At 50.4% G+C, this 16,439-nt stretch overlaps 1 protein-coding gene and 1 long non-coding RNA gene across 5 annotated transcripts in view; one reads left to right on the forward strand and one right to left on the reverse strand.

Annotated features, from left to right (window-relative positions):
• LOC140611764 (uncharacterized) overlaps nt 1-16,439 on the forward strand; it is a 90,228-nt gene that overhangs the window by 36,421 nt on the left and 37,368 nt on the right. The window lies entirely within an intron of this gene.
• Nucleotides 1,736-10,711, reverse strand: LOC140611557 (uncharacterized). Its single transcript, XM_072788227.1, has 8 exons — nt 10,705-10,711; nt 10,262-10,346; nt 9,826-9,934; nt 9,317-9,433; nt 7,581-7,774; nt 6,933-6,989; nt 6,023-6,216; nt 1,736-5,790 (listed from the first exon to the last, which is right to left on the reverse strand). The coding sequence occupies exons 1-8, from the start codon at nt 10,709-10,711 to the stop codon at nt 5,423-5,425; spliced, it is 1,131 nt and encodes a 376-aa protein (XP_072644328.1). The 3' UTR covers nt 1,736-5,422.

The raw sequence follows: 16,439 nt of genomic DNA on the forward strand, positions 1-16,439 counted from the left end.
CCGGACACTTCCTTTCTACGTAGAACATGGAGACTGTTCTCCCTCCCACACGTTTTGGGGCAAACTGTTGAAAGATGGGGCCTTTCCTCCCTGGCAGATAATCTCTGGTCCTGGGCACTTGTGCACTAATGCCACCACGCCTCCTCCATTCACTTGAGAAGCGTCGCTAGAGCCTGACCACAAGCACGGTCCCCGGGACTAGGGTGCGGCCAACGTGCTGTGCCCTGGAGGGTGCAGGCAGATGGGTGAGCCCAGCACCGCAGGGCGAGACTCGCTCCATGGGGTGTGGGGGTGTGTCCTCTGGCTGAAGCTTCGGGATCCTGTGCTCACTTCAGCTTTTCAGAACCTGCTGGAAACCCATGTCAGCTCTGCAACCACAATTCTTTTTTCTTGAAAGCTCATCAGATTTCTGAAAACCACAGGTTAGAGCAGACACAGTTCAGAAGACACTGAGGAATCCCCTACTTTGGCATCTGCTTTGTCCGTGAGTCAGGGACCTCATGGCTGGAGTTCCGGAAAAGCACACATGCAGAGAAGAGTCTCAGAAGCAAGAGACACACACAGATGCTTAAGTGCTTAAATACAGATTTACTGCAAACCAACACTGGAGAGGGGACTTCGTGGGTGGGCACTGGTCTCCGCGGACCTCAGCTGATGGAGCTCACTGGCCAATCTGTGGCAGCCGCGTCTGGAGAGAGAAGACACACAGGCTGCACCGGCTCCAGGGCCCAGGCCAGCAGCAATGGGCAGAGGACACCCACGAGGACGGCCTGCCATCGGCCGCATGGCCCAGTGCCCCAGCCCGCCACTCTGACGCTGGTGAGCCGCTGCCACGGCAGGCGGAGTGGGCCAAAACACAACACTGAAAACGACGTCAGAGAAGATGACGGACCATGGAGTCCATGGCTCCCCAGTCTCCCGAGTAGCTGGGGTACGGTGCATGCCCCACCTCGTCACACCAGGAGACCCCGACGAGACCATCGAGACCGGTTCTCACACACGTGCATGCCATGAGAGCCCTGGGACATGGGACAGGTGTGCAAATCCTGGGGACCCTGAGGATGGGTCTCAGCAGCTCCAGCAACAGGCTCCGGCCCAACTATGGGGGCAGATCTCTGGGCCCCCTTGGCGACGCTCCTCCCAGCCATCTGGTGTCTGCACCTCCTTCGACCGCACGAGAGCTACCCAATGCTTCCCAGGGGCTGCTTCGGACATATTCGGGCATCCCCACCCATTTCTGGCCACCTCGAGCCACAAACCTGCCCCCACACGACTGACGAGTCAGCTCCCACCTACTCAAGCCATTTGAAGGGGGCCATCGCCTAGAAAGGAGTCCTCCTCAGCCTCCAGGACAGCCACCAAGGGAAGGTCCCAGGAAACCTGCCAGCTGACAGCCCCACAGAGCAGCGGGCATGCGGCCTGCGGGCCTGGGGTGGCTCAGGCCCCACAGGCAGAGGAGAGGCAGGAGGAAAGGCCGTGGTAGTGTCTCCTGAGGGCACCCGGTCAGCTCCCCAACAAGGACCAGGCCCCACAGAGGACGTGGGAGGACAGTTCCTGCTGCGTCTGTGGCCTACTCGGGAAGGTGTCCCCACATCCAGCAGCGCCGACCAAGAGCCCCAGTCTGGTCTTCCCGACAGGGCCTTGCAGCTGGCAGACGCACACACACACCAAGCGAGAGCACAAGCGCGGGTGTGCAAGAGAGATGAAGCCGAGCCCCCCCCCCCCCGCCCTCCTCAGAAGCAGCCGGCCCAGAACCCGCTCCCCGGGCCCAGCACAAGGAAAGGAAGCAGAGCCCACGCAGTAGCAGCAGGAGGAGAGCGGGTGGCCGGTGTCCCGCTCCCCCCACGCTGCTCCCAACACTGTGGAGATGCAGGGCCAGGCACTGTGGGTTCACCCTTTTTTTTTTAATTTATTTATGATAGTCACAGAGAGAGAGAGAGGCAGAGACACAAGCAGAGGGAGAAGCAGGCTCCATGCGCCAGGAGCCCGATGTGGGACTCGATCCCGGGTCTCCAGGGTTGCGCCCTGGACCAAAGGCAGGCGCCAAACTGCTGTGCCGCCCAGGGATCCCTCACCCTTTTTTTTTTAAGATTTTGTTTATTGGAGTTCAGTTTGCTGCCATGTACCATAACACCCAGTGCTCATCCCACCAAGTGCCCTCCTCAGTTCCAATCACCCAGTCACCCCAACCCCCCACCCACTTCCCCTTCCACTACCCCTTGTTCATTTCCCAGAGTTAGGTGTCTCTCATGTTTTGTCACCCTCACCGATATTTTCACTCATTTTCTCTCCTTTCTCTTTATTTCCTGTCACTAATTTTTATATTCCCCAAATGAATGAGACCATATGATGTTTGTCCTTCTCCCATTGACTTATTTCATTCAACATAATACCCTCTAGGTCCCTCCACGTCGAAGCAAATAGTGGGTATTTGTCATTTCTATTGGCTGAGTAATACTCCATTACATAGGTAGAACACATCTTCTTTATCCATTCATCTGTCGATGGGCACCGAGGCTCCTTCCACAGTGTGGCTATTGTGGACATTGCCGCTATAATGATCGGGGTGCAGGTGTCCTGGCGTTTCACTGCATCCGTATCTTTGGAGTAAATCCCCAGCAGTGGAATTGCTGGGTCGCAGGGCAGCTCTATTTTGAACTCTTTGAGGAAGCTCCACACAGTTTTCCAGAGTGGCTGCACCAGGTCACACTCCCACCCACAGTGCAGGAGGGTTCCCCTTTCTCCACATCGTCTCCAACATTTGTTGTTTCATGTCTTCTTAATGTTCACCATTCTCACTGGTGTGAGGTGGGATCTCATTGTGCTTTTGAGTTGTGTTTCCCTGATGGCCAGTGATGCGGAACATTGTCTCATGTGCGTGTTGGCCATGTCTATGTCTTCCTCTGTGACATTTCCGTTCAGGTCTTTTGCCCATTTCATGATTGGATTGTTGGTTTCTTTGCTGTAGAGTTGAATAAGTTCTTTAGAGATCTTGGACACTGGCCCTTTATCTGATGGGTCATTTACAAATATCTTCTCCCATTCTGTGGGTTGTCTTTTAGTTTTGTTGAGCGTTTCTTTTGCTGTGCAGAAGCTTCTCATCTTGATGAAGTCCCAGTGATTCATTTTGGCTCTTGTTTCCCTGGCCTTCATGGATGTATCTTGCAAGAAGTTGCTCTGGCCAAGTTCAAGAAGGGTGCTGCCTGTGTTCTCCTCTAGGATTTTGATGGCTTCCTGTCTCACATTTAGATCTTTCATCCACTTTGAGTTTCTCTTTGTGTACGGTGGTGTGAGAGAATGGTCCAGTTTCATTCCTCTGTGTGTGGCTGTCCAATGTTCCCAGCAGCATTTATTGAAGAGACTTTGTTCCAGTGGATGGTGTTTCCTGCTTTGTCGAATATTAGCTGACCATAGAGTTGAGGGTCCACTTCTGGATTCTCTGTTCTGTTCCATTGATCTCTGTGTCTGTTTTTGTGCCAGGACCACACTGTCTTGATGACCACAGCTTTGTAGTACAACTTGACATCCAGCATTGTGATGCCCCGGCTCTGGTTTTCTTTTTTAATATTCCCCTGGCTACTTGGGGTCTTTTCTGATTCCACACTAATCTTCAGATGATTTGTTCCAACTCTCTGAAGAAAGTCCATGGTATTTTGATAGGGATTGCGTTCAATGTGTAAATTGCCCTGGGTCACGTTGACATTTTCCCAATAAATGAATTCTTCAAATCCATGAGTATGGAATAGTTTTCCATCTCTTTGTGTCCTCCTCAATTTCTTTCAGACGTGTTCTGTAGTTTTTCGAGTAGGGATCCTTTACCTCTTTGGTTAGGTGTATTCCTAGGTATCTCATCCTTTTGGGTGCAATTGTCAATGGGAATGACTCCTTAATTACTCTTTCTTCAGTCTCATTGTTAGTGTATAGACATGCCACTGATTTCTGGGCATTGATTTGGTATCCTGCCACGCCGCTGAATTTCCTGTATGAGTTCTAGCAATCTTGGGGTGGAGTCTTTTGGGTTTTCTAGGTACAATATCATGTCATCTGCAATGAGGGAGAGTTTGACCTCTTCTTTGCCAATTTGAATGCCTATTATTTCTTTTTGCTGCCCAATTGATGAAGCTAGGACTTCTAGTACTATGTTGAGTAGCCATGGTGAGAGTGTACGTCCCTGTCGTATTCCTGATCTTAGTGGAAAGGCTCCCAGTGTTTCCCCATTGGGAATGATATTTGCTATGGGCTTTTCGTAGTTGGCTTTGAAGATGTTGAGGAATGTTCCGTCTATCACTACAGTCTCAAGAGTTTTGATCAGGAATGGATGCTGTATTTTGTCAAATGCTTTCTCTGCATCTATTGAGAGGATCATCTGGTTCTTGTTTCTTCTCTTGTTGATGTGATCCATCCCATTGACTGCTTTACGAGTGTTGAACCAGCCTTGCATCCTGGGGATAAATCCCACTTGGTCATGGCCAGTAATCTTCTTAATGTATTGTTGGATCCTGTTGGCTCATATCTTGTTGAGAATGTTTGCATCCATGTTCATCGGGGATATAGGTCTATAATTCTCCTTTTTGGTGGGGTCTTTGGTTTTGGAATTAAGGTGATGCTAGCCTCATAGAATGAGTTTCGAAGTATGAATGGACCTAAAGTACCACGATGTATAATTTAAAAGCAACAGAGTCAATTTTTACAAAGTTAACTTATCCTTTATTACAAATAAAATTTATGAAGCAATTATAGAGGTTTACAAAAAACACAAAATACAGAAACAGCACAATGAAAGGGGAGGGGAAGGCTTCAATTGTGCTGCAGCCATCACAAGCTGCTGCTCGGGGGCCAAGGCTGGTGGCTCCACTGAGGCAGGTGGCAGTCCAGCCCTTCGATGAACTCGAGAGCCGGCACCGGGACATGCTCCTCCTTCTGGGGTGGCCAAGAAGCAGGTGGCTCCTCCAGGTCGGGACAGTGAATCAAAGGTATGACCCCCAGGTACTTTGGCTTGACCTCAGCAGCTGGCATCTCAGCCCAGGCTTAGCTTTCAGCACCAGCAGCTGGGACCGGCTCGATCACCTCAGGCCCAGGAGCTTCAGCAGGCCCCACAGTCAGCCTCGGGGCGGGGCTCTTGCCACGATGGTTCAGGGTGTTGCTCGGGGTCCGAAGCCAGTTGCTCCCCTGAGTGAGGTGGCTGCTCCAGCACATCAATGACCTCAATAGCTGGTGGTGGGGCCCGTTCGGCTTCCAGGGCTCCCAAGGGTGCAGGTGGCTCTTCCAGGTCGGGACAGGGATTCAGAGATCTGACCACCACATACCTTGGCCTGAACACAGCAGCTGGCATCACGGTTTGGGCCAAGCCCTCAGCTCCAGCAGCTGGGACCAGCTCCATCACCTCAGACCCTGAAGGTGCAGCAGCCCCCACAGTCAGGGCTCAGGCGGGCTCTTGGGGTGGTTCAGGGTGTTGCTCGGGGTCTGAAGCCGGTTGCTCCACTGAGTGAGGCGGCTGCTCCGGCACATCGATGAGCTCGATAGCCGGTGGTGGGGCCCATTTGGCCTCCAGGTCTCCTAGGGTTGCAGGTAGCTCTTCCAGGTCAGGACAGTGATTCAGAGGTCTGACCACGTATCTTGGCTTGAACACAGCAGCTGGCATCATGGCTTGGGCCAAGCTCTCAGCTCCAGCAGCTGGGACCAGCTCCATCCCCTCAGACCCTAAAGGTGCAGCAGGCCCCACCGTCGGAGCTCGGGCGTGCTCCTGGGGTGGTTCAGGGTGTTGCTCAGGGTCCAAAGACAGAGTATCATCTCCAAGAAGACAAAGTATCATCACCAGGATGGACTTTCCACGTCCCTCTCAAATCAAGGACACTCTTCCCACCGCTCAATGTGTGTGAGTGCAAGAGCCCTGGGAGGTCTCCCCAGACTGCAGCCCGTGGGGATGGGGTGTGAGCCTACCCACTGCTCCGGCCCAGCAACACGGAGGCTTGATCTGTGTGACCCACCCTGTCCCCAACTCGGCCACCCCAGTCCTCCTCACCTCCACCCACAAACTCCGCTTGATGGAGATTTCTGAAACGCCAAAGGTAACACACGGCACGACAGTCGAGCACTGAGCCTGGCAAGTACTGCCCCGTGAAGTTCAGCAGCTTTGTCAGGGCAGGAAATTCTGGGGGATCGTGGAAGTCCTCCTCATAGTAGTCCAGCCAGATGGTCAGGAAGGAGGACATGGTGCTGGGGAGGGACAGGTGGGCAGAGGCGTCAGAAGACAGAGCTCCCTCACGCAGAGGTGTCCCGGGGAAGCCCTGCAGGAACCGGGGCCCTCGGCCTCCCATGCAGGGCTGTCGGAGGCCAGTGCTGCTCCTTGTCCACCTGTCACCTGGCGGTCCAGTCTGCCACAGCCCTGCTCGCTGAGGAGGGGCTGGCACAAAGCCTCTGTGCATGGGAGCCCATGACCAGCAGTGTGACCATCACTGTTTTTCCTGGGGAAACTTCCCTCCAGTGGGTCTGCCCTGCCTCACTCATGAGGGGCCCCCAAGGGGTGTCCTTCCACTGACTCTAATCTCCCACGGGGCGGGGGCCGTCTGGTCCGTGAGCCCTCACTGGCTCTCCTGAGCACCTGCCGTGCACCCGGGTCCAGGTGCCACCAGATTGGTGAGTGCGATGCTCCCCACACCCTCTGCTCTGGGTCCCAGGTGTGGGGCAGACAGAGGGTTGGGGGGATGGGCATGGAGGAGGTCACCCTTTGGTGTCCCAGTGCTCTCCCACAAAGCCGACACCCCACCCACGGCTCTCCTTTGCTCTTTTCCTGAAGGGGCCTTAGACCCTTACCCTGTCACAGGAATTGCAGACGTGTGGGGTGAAGGGTCGAGCAGCCCCTCCAACCCACAGCCCCCTCGCGGCCCTCCTGGAGAGGGAAGGCTCCCCTGCATGGTCCAGAGCTCACTCACATTTCCCACTGGTCCAGGATTCCTTCGTTCTTGCAGGAAGCTACGATGTATCGATATCTAGAGGAGGGCAGGGGGCATCACATGAATCGTCCTGTGGACCCGATCTCTCCTCATAGCTGCTGTCACCTCTGAACCCCAACTAGTCCAGAACCCTGGGGGGCCGTCAGCTCTGTGCCTGTGGCCACGGGCAGCTCCTGGAGAAGCACCTGCACCTGCTGGCACTTCCTGAATGCTTGAGGAATGAAAGGGCTCCGGCCAGGCCCATGGCTGATATCCGAGTGGGCCTGGGCGCCCAGGTGTCCCCAGGGACCCCTACTCCGAATGCCCCAGGATATAGACCCCAGATGGACTCAAAACTCCCTTTCAATGGCAAAACAGGCCAGCTCAAGACCCTGGTGACGGTGAGGAGGCGGCACAGGCTTTGTCATGGGGAGAGAAGACGACTGATGAGCACAAGCACAGCCCCTCTAGCCGACCTGCCACAGGCCAGGCACCGGGGGCTGCCCTACAGGACCCGACTAGGCCCTGTGTGACTCTTCTCCAGTCAGAGGAGCAGCCCAAGGGGCCGGGAAGTTAAGCAACATTCCCCAAGACTCCCAACCAGTAGGTGGCCCATCCCACTGGGCTGTGGAGGGTCAGAGTGCTCACTTTGCAAACAGCAGGTCCAGCACCTCTTCAGGGGTGCCATATTCCACCAAATAGTTAAGGAATTCAAATATGGACAGGTTATCAAAGCGCAGCAAGGCGGGCACCAGTTCTTCTACCTGCTGCTCCAGCAGCTCCCTCCGGCTGGGGGTGGTTGGGCAGATCCGATTCTTCCTCAGGGCTGAGGCCCTTTCAGCCTGAGGTGGGACAGAGGGGATGTGCAGCCTGCACTGTAGCCTCCAGGAGACCTGGGAGTTGGAGCGCAGACCACAGCCCGAGCTCTCAGTGGCTGCAGGGGGCGGGGGGGGGGGGAAGGAGTGCCCACAGCAGGGACACGGGGCTTGACGCCTGCGGCTCAGTCACTTAGCATCTGACTCTCAGTTGTGGCTCAGGTCATGGTCTCAGCATCCTGAGATCCCACCCCTGGCAGGCTCTGCGCTTGGGGCAGAGTGTGCTTGAGGAGCCTGTGTCTCCCTCTTCTGCTTCCTGCTGTCTGTCTCTTAAACTGACAGACTATCCAATAAAGAAATAGTTTTAGAGGATAAATTTTCAAAAAAATTTGGATCAATACAAGGATCTCAAATGGGAGGGGTCAGTATCCCAGGGCCGCTTGTCAGCTGAGTTTTGACAGCACCTCCCTGCATTAACGGCTTCACCCCTTGAATTTGACCACACGCCCCTCTCTCGAGGTGCCAACCCGGAGACCTTTCCTTGGGTGGGAGGGCCCAGGGTGTGAGGGCTGCAGGATGTTCAGCACCGCCCTGTGATTTGGCAACAGAAGGGAATCGCATCGAAGTCCTGCATCAGTGAAGGGCTCAGTGGCTGTGGGAACCAACTGGCCTTCTGACATGTTGTGCAGCACACGAGGCCCCTGTGCCCGACCCCGGGAGCGGGGGCAGGGATGCGCTCCTTCACAACCTAACTGCAGAGCGATAGACATAGTACAGTGAGCCCCGTGTCCCTTTGGGGAAAAGTCTCCCAACTCACCAGGACCATGCTCAAGCCTTGGAGAAGGTGGGGAAGGACGTCAGGCCAATGGGGCCTCCTGGGAGCACCAGTTAGGAGAAAGCATAGCACAGTGCAAACTACTGGAGACCGCATGCGATGAGACATGGTGTGTCTCTTCTTAAAAAGTTTTTATGGGCAGCCCGGGTGGGTCAGTGGTTTAGCACTGCCTTCAGCCCAGGGCGTGATCCTGGGGACCCAGGATCCAGTCTGACATCAGGCTCCCTGCATGGAGCCTGCTTCTCCCTCTGCTTGTGTCTCTGCCTCTCTCTCTTTGTCTCTCGTGAATAAATAAATAAAATATTTAAAAGAAAGCATTATAAAAAAAGTTTTTATTATTTATTCATGAGAGACACACACACACAGGTGGGGGGGCAGACACACAGACAGAGGTAGAAGCAGTCCGCATTCAGAGAGCCCGAGGCAGAACTCGATCCTGGGTCTCCAGGATCAGGGCCTGGGCGGAAGGCAGGCTCTAAACCACTGGGCGACCAGGCATCCCCTGAAGGCTCTATTCTGATATTCCTACAAATCTGTGCACAGGGACTCTGCATCTGGCCCAGGCAGGGGCAGGGCCATGGGGGCAAGTTTGGGGAGGAGGGGAATCCAGACTCCTGTAGCAGCAGGAGTCTAGGGGGGAGCCGAGGGGAGCAGCAGGCTGGCTTCTGGGACCTGGGGCCCTTCCTGCTGCATCGGGGCCCTGGGTGTCGGGTGGCCCCAGCCCCTGCACTCACCTTGAACCCTTGCAGGTCTCCGTTAGCTGTGCTGGGCTCCTTCCTGATCACCACCGGGGTGTGGGGGATGTCCTCTTCCTCCCGCCTCCGCCGCCACCCCTTGTCCCATGTGGAGCTCTGTAAAGACCGTGTGCGGCAGCCAGGCAGGAGGCCTCAGCGCCCGGTGTGGCCGCCTCGGCTGGGCCGCACACCCAGCTGACTCCATTGCAGACACACCACAGCACAGTTGGCACACACCTCCCCCAAGGAGAGCAAAGGGATGCGGCTGCAGGGCCTTGGGTTAACTCCGGGTCATGTAAGAGGCACCTCAGGAATCCTGTTTCCACCCTGCCCACCGTGACATCAGGGTGACCCTGAAGGGGTCACCGGGGAACCTGCTGCCCTGCAAGGTCCTCCAGCCTGGATGCGACCTGCCCACACATCCCTGGTTCCCTGAAACTGAAGAGGAGGGGATGGGGCTGCCCAGGATGGCTGGCACAGGTGGCCTGGCCTGGCCTGCTCTGTATTACCCTACAGCGCCTCCTGAAAAGCTCCCTGAGGCGTTGGGTTTGACGGTGGCACCAGCGTCTCCAGCATTCGAAGCAGCCGCATCCCTGGGGTTCCTGGTGTTGCTCAAAACTGGGAAAGCCATCAGGGAACATCTTTCAGTAGCAGAAGTCTCCTGAAAGTGAGCCTGAGGTGGGGCTGCACTAGAATGTGGGGGCCCGGGTACAGGGGTTCCAAGTTCTGTTGGCCTCTGTTGTGAAAGAAGTGACCTCACTGCCTGGGACCCCCTCCCTGAGTCCACTCCTGGAGGGAGCTTCAGGAGCAGCGCTCGGGGCTGCCAACGGCCCCCCCCCCCCCTGCAGGCAATGGCCTGTGTGCACACAGTGACACAACCGCACCCCTGTCTACAGGCCCCAGGGCAAGACTATGTGCAGCCAGGGCCCCAGCCTGGAAACACACCTGGGTTCAGACACAACTTTCCATTCTTCCCTGGTTTTCACCCCGGAGAAGCCGTTGTGCCTGTCGGGGATAGTCTGCCTCTTGCCTGTGGGATAGGGATTATCCTAGCAGGTGCTTCCTCCAGATGTCCCCACGCCACTGTGGCATCATATCTGTGACATTGGAGGTGGGTGTCACGTGCAGGCAATACCTCCCACCACATGTTCTTCCTTGGTGTGTACATGCGTCCAGGCCCACAAGGTCCCTGTGTGCACACACGTGGGCACCATTACCCTCATTCTGGAGGCCCAGAAGATGACAGTCCCACCGGGGCAGGGATGGGCAATAGCTTCCCACAATCCTAGGCTCCTGAATCCAAGGCAAACCCTACAGTAGGTGTGGGAGTCTTGGCCTAGAAGGTGTGAGGCTGTCCTTATCCTGAAACCCTGCCTGTCGTGTGTTACGGGCCATTCCGTCATTTCCACTGGGTGAGCTGTGGACAGCGGTGCACCCAGTGGGTCACCCGACCTGGGCTCTTCCTCAGACTGGAACGTGCTGGAATGCCTCCTGTCTGGGCTGTCAATGCCCACCCCCACCCCATCACATCCCCATGACTGTAGCCAGTTCCATCCACACAACCTTTTCTCAGCCCCCTGACAAAGGGGAGGGGCAGCCTTGGCCCCCAACGGAGGACACAGAGCTGGCTTCATGCCCCCTTCTGCCTCCTTCCCAGGCTGTGATCCTGGCGAGGCAGTGGGTCTTCACCTCCTCCCCTCAGTGGCCCCCTGGAGCCCCAGCTGCTGCGTTTGTCAAAGCCCCACAGTTTGTCACAGCCTCACCTCCAGAGCTCAGGACCCAGGGAAGCACCAGGCTCTCTTTCTAGGGAGCAATTTGCTCTTTCCATTCCTGATATTTTTCCGTATTTTGTCCATCTTCCCCCCTGGAGCATGAGCTCCGAGAGGGAGGATCTGGTCTGTTTATCAGCTCGGGCACTATCTGTGCTCAGGGCTCAGCAGCTGAAGGAGAAGGTGGGAGGATCCATCCCACCACGGGCCAGCTCAGCGGTGGGAGCCTTATTGACTTGGGGCATTTTAAAATACTTGTGCTTTTCTTTTCTTTTTTTTTTTAAGGAAACTCTGTGCCCGATGTGGGACTCAAACTCAGGACCCCGAGATCAATAACCACACGCCCTTCAGACTGCTCCAGGCAGGCGTCCATTGGTCATTTAAAACTAGTAGACTGATAACTATTTCAGTTAATTTGGTGATCCACATTGCTGAATTACCAAGTGACTCCCCCAATGTCAGTACTGCGTCAGCACAGATTGCCCCACCTGACAGCACTGAGTGGCTGTTCAGATTGGAGACTGAACTCGTTCACGGGGTCTTTCAGGAGCCAGGGTGGCTCCTCCATGGGCCTCCTTCCTCCCTAGGAGGTCATGCACCTCTGCAGCCAGCAGCACAAGGGGAAGACAACAAACACAGGCATGAGGGAGGGGGTCTCCAGCCAGGTCTAGCAGGCCTGCATGTCCACCTTTATGCTCACTCTGTGTGTTATTTATTAGAAGTAGTATTCATTTTTAGGATTTTATTTATTTGTTTAAGAGAGAGAGAGCAAGAGAGAGCGAGCACGCATGATCAGTGGAGACAGGCAGAGGGAGAGGGAGAAGCAGGTGTCCTGCGAGCAGGGAGGCAGAAACCCAGGAATTATGAATCATATCCCACAAAACAGAGAAAACACATCACCAGATCTGCTCCACAAAACAAACAAAAGGCATCTCCTCAAGCTGAATGAAAATTTTCTACTTGAAGTACAGACTGTATGAGTGAAATGAGAGCAAGATTTGTGTGTGTGTGTGTGTGTGTGTGTGAGAGAGAGAGTGAGTGTATATGTAAAGTAAATCCTTTTTTATATCAATGCTGTTTTGTATAAACTAAAGAAAGCAATGTCTCAGAGAATCTGCAATAACCAAATTGAAAGCTTCTTGAAAATATGTAACTGCTATTAATTAGCTTCATCTGTTTTGGATTTCAAACCATTAGCATTTGGCAAAGGAATAAAACAACATAGAAACTAGGATCTCCTATATGAGTAAAGAGTTCAGTGCAGAATTTTGAGGGTGAGTGTTTGCTGCTTCACCATTATGATCAAACGGAAACTTCATTCCTTCAGATAAAAAGGGCAGTGTTACCCCAGCAATGTTACAGACAGCAACTTTCTTCAACCCAGAGGAGGTAGGTTCTTCCTATTTTGGATGAAAGTTTAGCAAAACTTTCCAGAGTTACCCACTGAAGAAGCACAGCCTGACACATTTCTTTCATCTGGACACCGCAGAAGGCTGAAGTATTTACAGCAGATGGTATTCAGTGTAATGTTATCATACCATGGATTATCAAAATATCTCCTTTCATCACCTTTTGTTTGGAGTTCTTTTTTTTAAAAGATTTATTTGTTTATTTATTTATGAGAGGGGGGGGGGGCAGAGAAACAGGAGGAGGGAGAAGCAGGCTCCATGCCGGGAGCCTGACGTGGGACTCGATCCCAGGACTCCAGGATCACGCCCTGGGCCAAAGGCAGGCACTAAACTGCTGAGCCACCCAGGGATCCCCTTGTTTGGAGTTCTATCTGGAGTTTTATGTATTTGAAAAATCCAGGATGAATCCTCAGTTGTAGAAGAAAAATAGACTGTGCTCTAAGCTTATATGTGAAAATGCTCCGAGAAGGTTGGTTTGCTCTGACAAAATTCATAGAAGAGCAGTATAACCAGAACAATTCTGAGGTCTCAGGCTGCAGGACTTGAGAGGGGTCGTCACTGGGGAAAGGCAATGTTGATGTGCTGTGCGGTGCCAGAGGAGATAGCATGTGTGAGGGGGCTGGCAACAGGGCCTTTCTGAAAGAACACAGTGGTCATCAATTTCAGGTAAGGGCTCATATATGCCAGGCTCTGTGCTGCTTCATCTTTCTGACCTTTTCATCCTCATAACAACTCTATGAGATATGTCATGTTATCCACATTTTACAGATAAGAATATAGGGCCTTCGAGAATTGAAGTAAATGACCCAAGGTCACCAAGTGAGTGACAGGAACAGATGTCTTCTTGGGGCTATGCCCCACCATGGTCCACACTCAGTATCTACCCCATATGTCTGTTGACTGACTGGAATCTCAGAGGTCTTAACATCTCACATGTGTAAATGATTGGTTGATACGACCCCTCATCATCCACCAACCTCACAGATAAATCTAGATATTGTGTATATGTGTGTGTGTGTATTAATATTTATATTTATATTTATATATATTTCAAATTTCAGCTTTGCTGGTAGTACCTTACTGGGAACCTCTTGGAATACTAAATGGCTTGAATTATTTGTGTGAGAAAGGATCTTCCTACTATAGCAGGAGGATTCCAAAATGAAAAAAAAAAAGGCATGAAAGATCACCAAATACGTCTGATTTACAGATTCGGTCCCTATACTGTAATCTTCTCTTTGTTCCTGTTCTTTGCTTACAATAATCATCACTGCATTTTGACTGCACTTCAAGTAGGCTGCTTCTTCAGCCTCTGACTTCTCTGATTACTGGCTCTTGATCTTTTGCTTTTTTTAATTTATGTGCATTAGTCTTTATCCCTTTAAAATCCACCCCAAAATCTGCTAAGCATATACATCTGGAATTTCAAATCTCACCCTGCCCCCCTTCACACATGGACATTTCTTCCTTTCCCTCTTAACCTCATTCATCATACATTTTCTGTTTATAGCTCTGGGACACCTTGACTCTGACACACAAATCAGCTTTTTCCTGAGCTCTTACTAGAACTGTGTTTCTCATTTACTCTTGGGCAGTATCCATCCTTATCGACTGAAGTTAGGAGTTGAATTATCACCAAAATAAAAGAAAAAGAATGAAGAGATTTTTGTTATTACAGCAGAAATTATTTTTTAATCCACAACAGATGATTTATATTCATCAAAAATTTGTGCTGCTTTCAGCAAACAAGCTTACATATGAAGTCATCAGTTCTGTAAAAGGTGAGGAAGAAAACAACTAATTCAAAGAGAGCATTTTTCCCTCCTTTTTGGTATGCAGTGTCAAAAACTTGAACAATTCGTATCAAATCAATTCAGTGGTAGAATGTGGTGTATTACATGAGCATGACTTGTAGTCAGGAGACTTTGGGTCTACTCCCACGATTTATTAGAGTAGCTCTGTGACCTTGGGATAAATTGCTTAAAACTATAATCTGAGTCATTTGTCTGTAAATTTAAGATGTTATTTAACTATGTGACCTTTAAAATTATGGACCTTCTGTGGAGAGTGAAACTTCCCTTAAGCCAGAGTCTTTAAAGGGGGGGCTAGAGTGCTCCCAGATCAATTTCCTCCCGGCCCTAGATCTATAAAGAAACAAATTCAAATCCCCAGTTGAAGCCTTCAGATTTGTTAAAATTAAATACATTCAAATATAATAAGAAATTAACATGAATATTAATGAATGAAAGTCAGGGGAAAACAAGAACAACACATTGAGGTTCTTGGGAATTTATAGATATTGAAATCATCAAATAGTATAAAATAATTATGGGTCAAGTGTTTTAAGAAATTAAAGATTCTCAAAAAAAAGAAATTAAAGATGGAATAATAAATGAAAAAGGGTCAAAATGCAAATCTAATAAAAATACCAGGCACATTTGAAAAAAAAACATTTATAAATAACAGATAATTATTAAAACTAATAGCTTAGTGGATGTGTTAAACAGCGGAATATATGCAGCTGAAGATGGAGTTAAATCTGAAAGAAATACTCAGGCTGTACTACATAGAGACAAGGCAGTAAATACAGAAGAGACATTAAGCTATATGGAGGGCATAATGAGTAATATATATAATTTGAGTTCCAGAAAGGGGAGATAGAAAAAAGGCAATATTTGAACATAGAAGGGCTAAGATCTTCCCCAGACTGACAAAAGGACATGAATCCACAAATAGAGGAAACAAGAGTCCAAATAGATAAAAGGAAAGTCACACCCAGATGTATGATAGTAAAACCAAAGAATAGCAAAGACAAAGAGCAGATCTTAAAAGTAGGCAGAGGGGAAAAAAGTAAATAATAAGGAGGGCAAGTAGGTATCAGTTTCTCAGTAGCAACAATGGAAACCAGAACACAGTGGAATATCTTCAGCGTTCTGAAGAGAAAATGACGGTCAAGCTAGATTCATGGATTTAACAAAACTATTTTTCAAGGACAAAGGCAGTAAAGACACTTTCAGATAAAGATAGATTGCATTTGCAACCAAGAAACCTTATTAAAGGTATTTTTAAAGAATGTTCTTTTTGACGCCTGGGTGACACAGTCAGGTAAGTACCTGACACTTGGTTTTGGCTGGGATCATGATCTCAGGGTCTGGAGATCAGCTCCACGCTCAGCATGGGGTCTGCTTAAGGCTCTCTTTCCATATCCTTCTGCCCTTCCCCCCGCTCTCTCTCAAATAATAAATCTTTAAAAAAAAAGAATGTACCTTAAAAAGAAAAATGGTTCTAGAAACAAGTTTTCAGGATAATACCCTTGGAAGAAAAAAAAAATACCCTTGGAAGAAAACATAGGGGTAAGTTTCCATGATCGTGGATTTGGGGATGGTTTCTAAGATACAACACAAAGAGCACAAGCAACAAACAAACAAACAAACAAAAAATACTGAACTTCAAAATTGAAGATTTTTGTGCTTCAAAGGACGTGATCAAAAACTGAAAGAACCCCCCCCCAAAAAAAAGGGAAAGAACCTACAGAATGGAAGCTATTATTTGTAAATCATATAAATCTTGTGTCTAGTATTCAGAATTTAGAAATTATACAACTGAACAATGAAAAGACAACCCAGTTAAAAAATGGAGACAAAGAATTGAATAGACATTTTTTCCAAAGAAGATACACAAATGGCCAACAAACACATGAAAAGATGTTCAACATCATTAGTCATTAGAGAAATGCAGATCAAAACTGCAGTGAGATGCCCACTTCATGCTTAGTGGGATGGCTATAATTTTTTTTAATAGAAAAAAAACAAGTGTTGGGTAGAAGGTAGAGAAATTAGAACCCTTGCACGTTGCTTGTGAGAATTTTAAATGGTGCAGCTTCTATGGAAAAAATGTTGGTGGTTCCTTCAAAAGTTAAACATAGCATTGCCATATGAAACAGCA

The sequence above is a fragment of the Canis lupus genome, chromosome 20 (genome assembly GCF_048164855.1).
Source record: "Canis lupus baileyi chromosome 20, mCanLup2.hap1, whole genome shotgun sequence".
Classification (NCBI taxonomy): domain Eukaryota; kingdom Metazoa; phylum Chordata; class Mammalia; order Carnivora; family Canidae; genus Canis; species Canis lupus.

Bases quoted from the DNA above. Each gene is read 5' to 3' on its own strand.
- LOC140611557 (XM_072788227.1), bottom strand. The intron at 7,775-9,316 runs GTGAGTGCAGGG...GTCCCACCTCAG, and splicing joins GAGACCTGCAAGGGTTCAAG to GCTGAAAGGGCCTCAGCCCT. The intron at 6,990-7,580 runs GTGAGCACTCTG...GCCCTCCTCTAG, and splicing joins CTGGACCTGCTGTTTGCAAA to ATATCGATACATCGTAGCTT.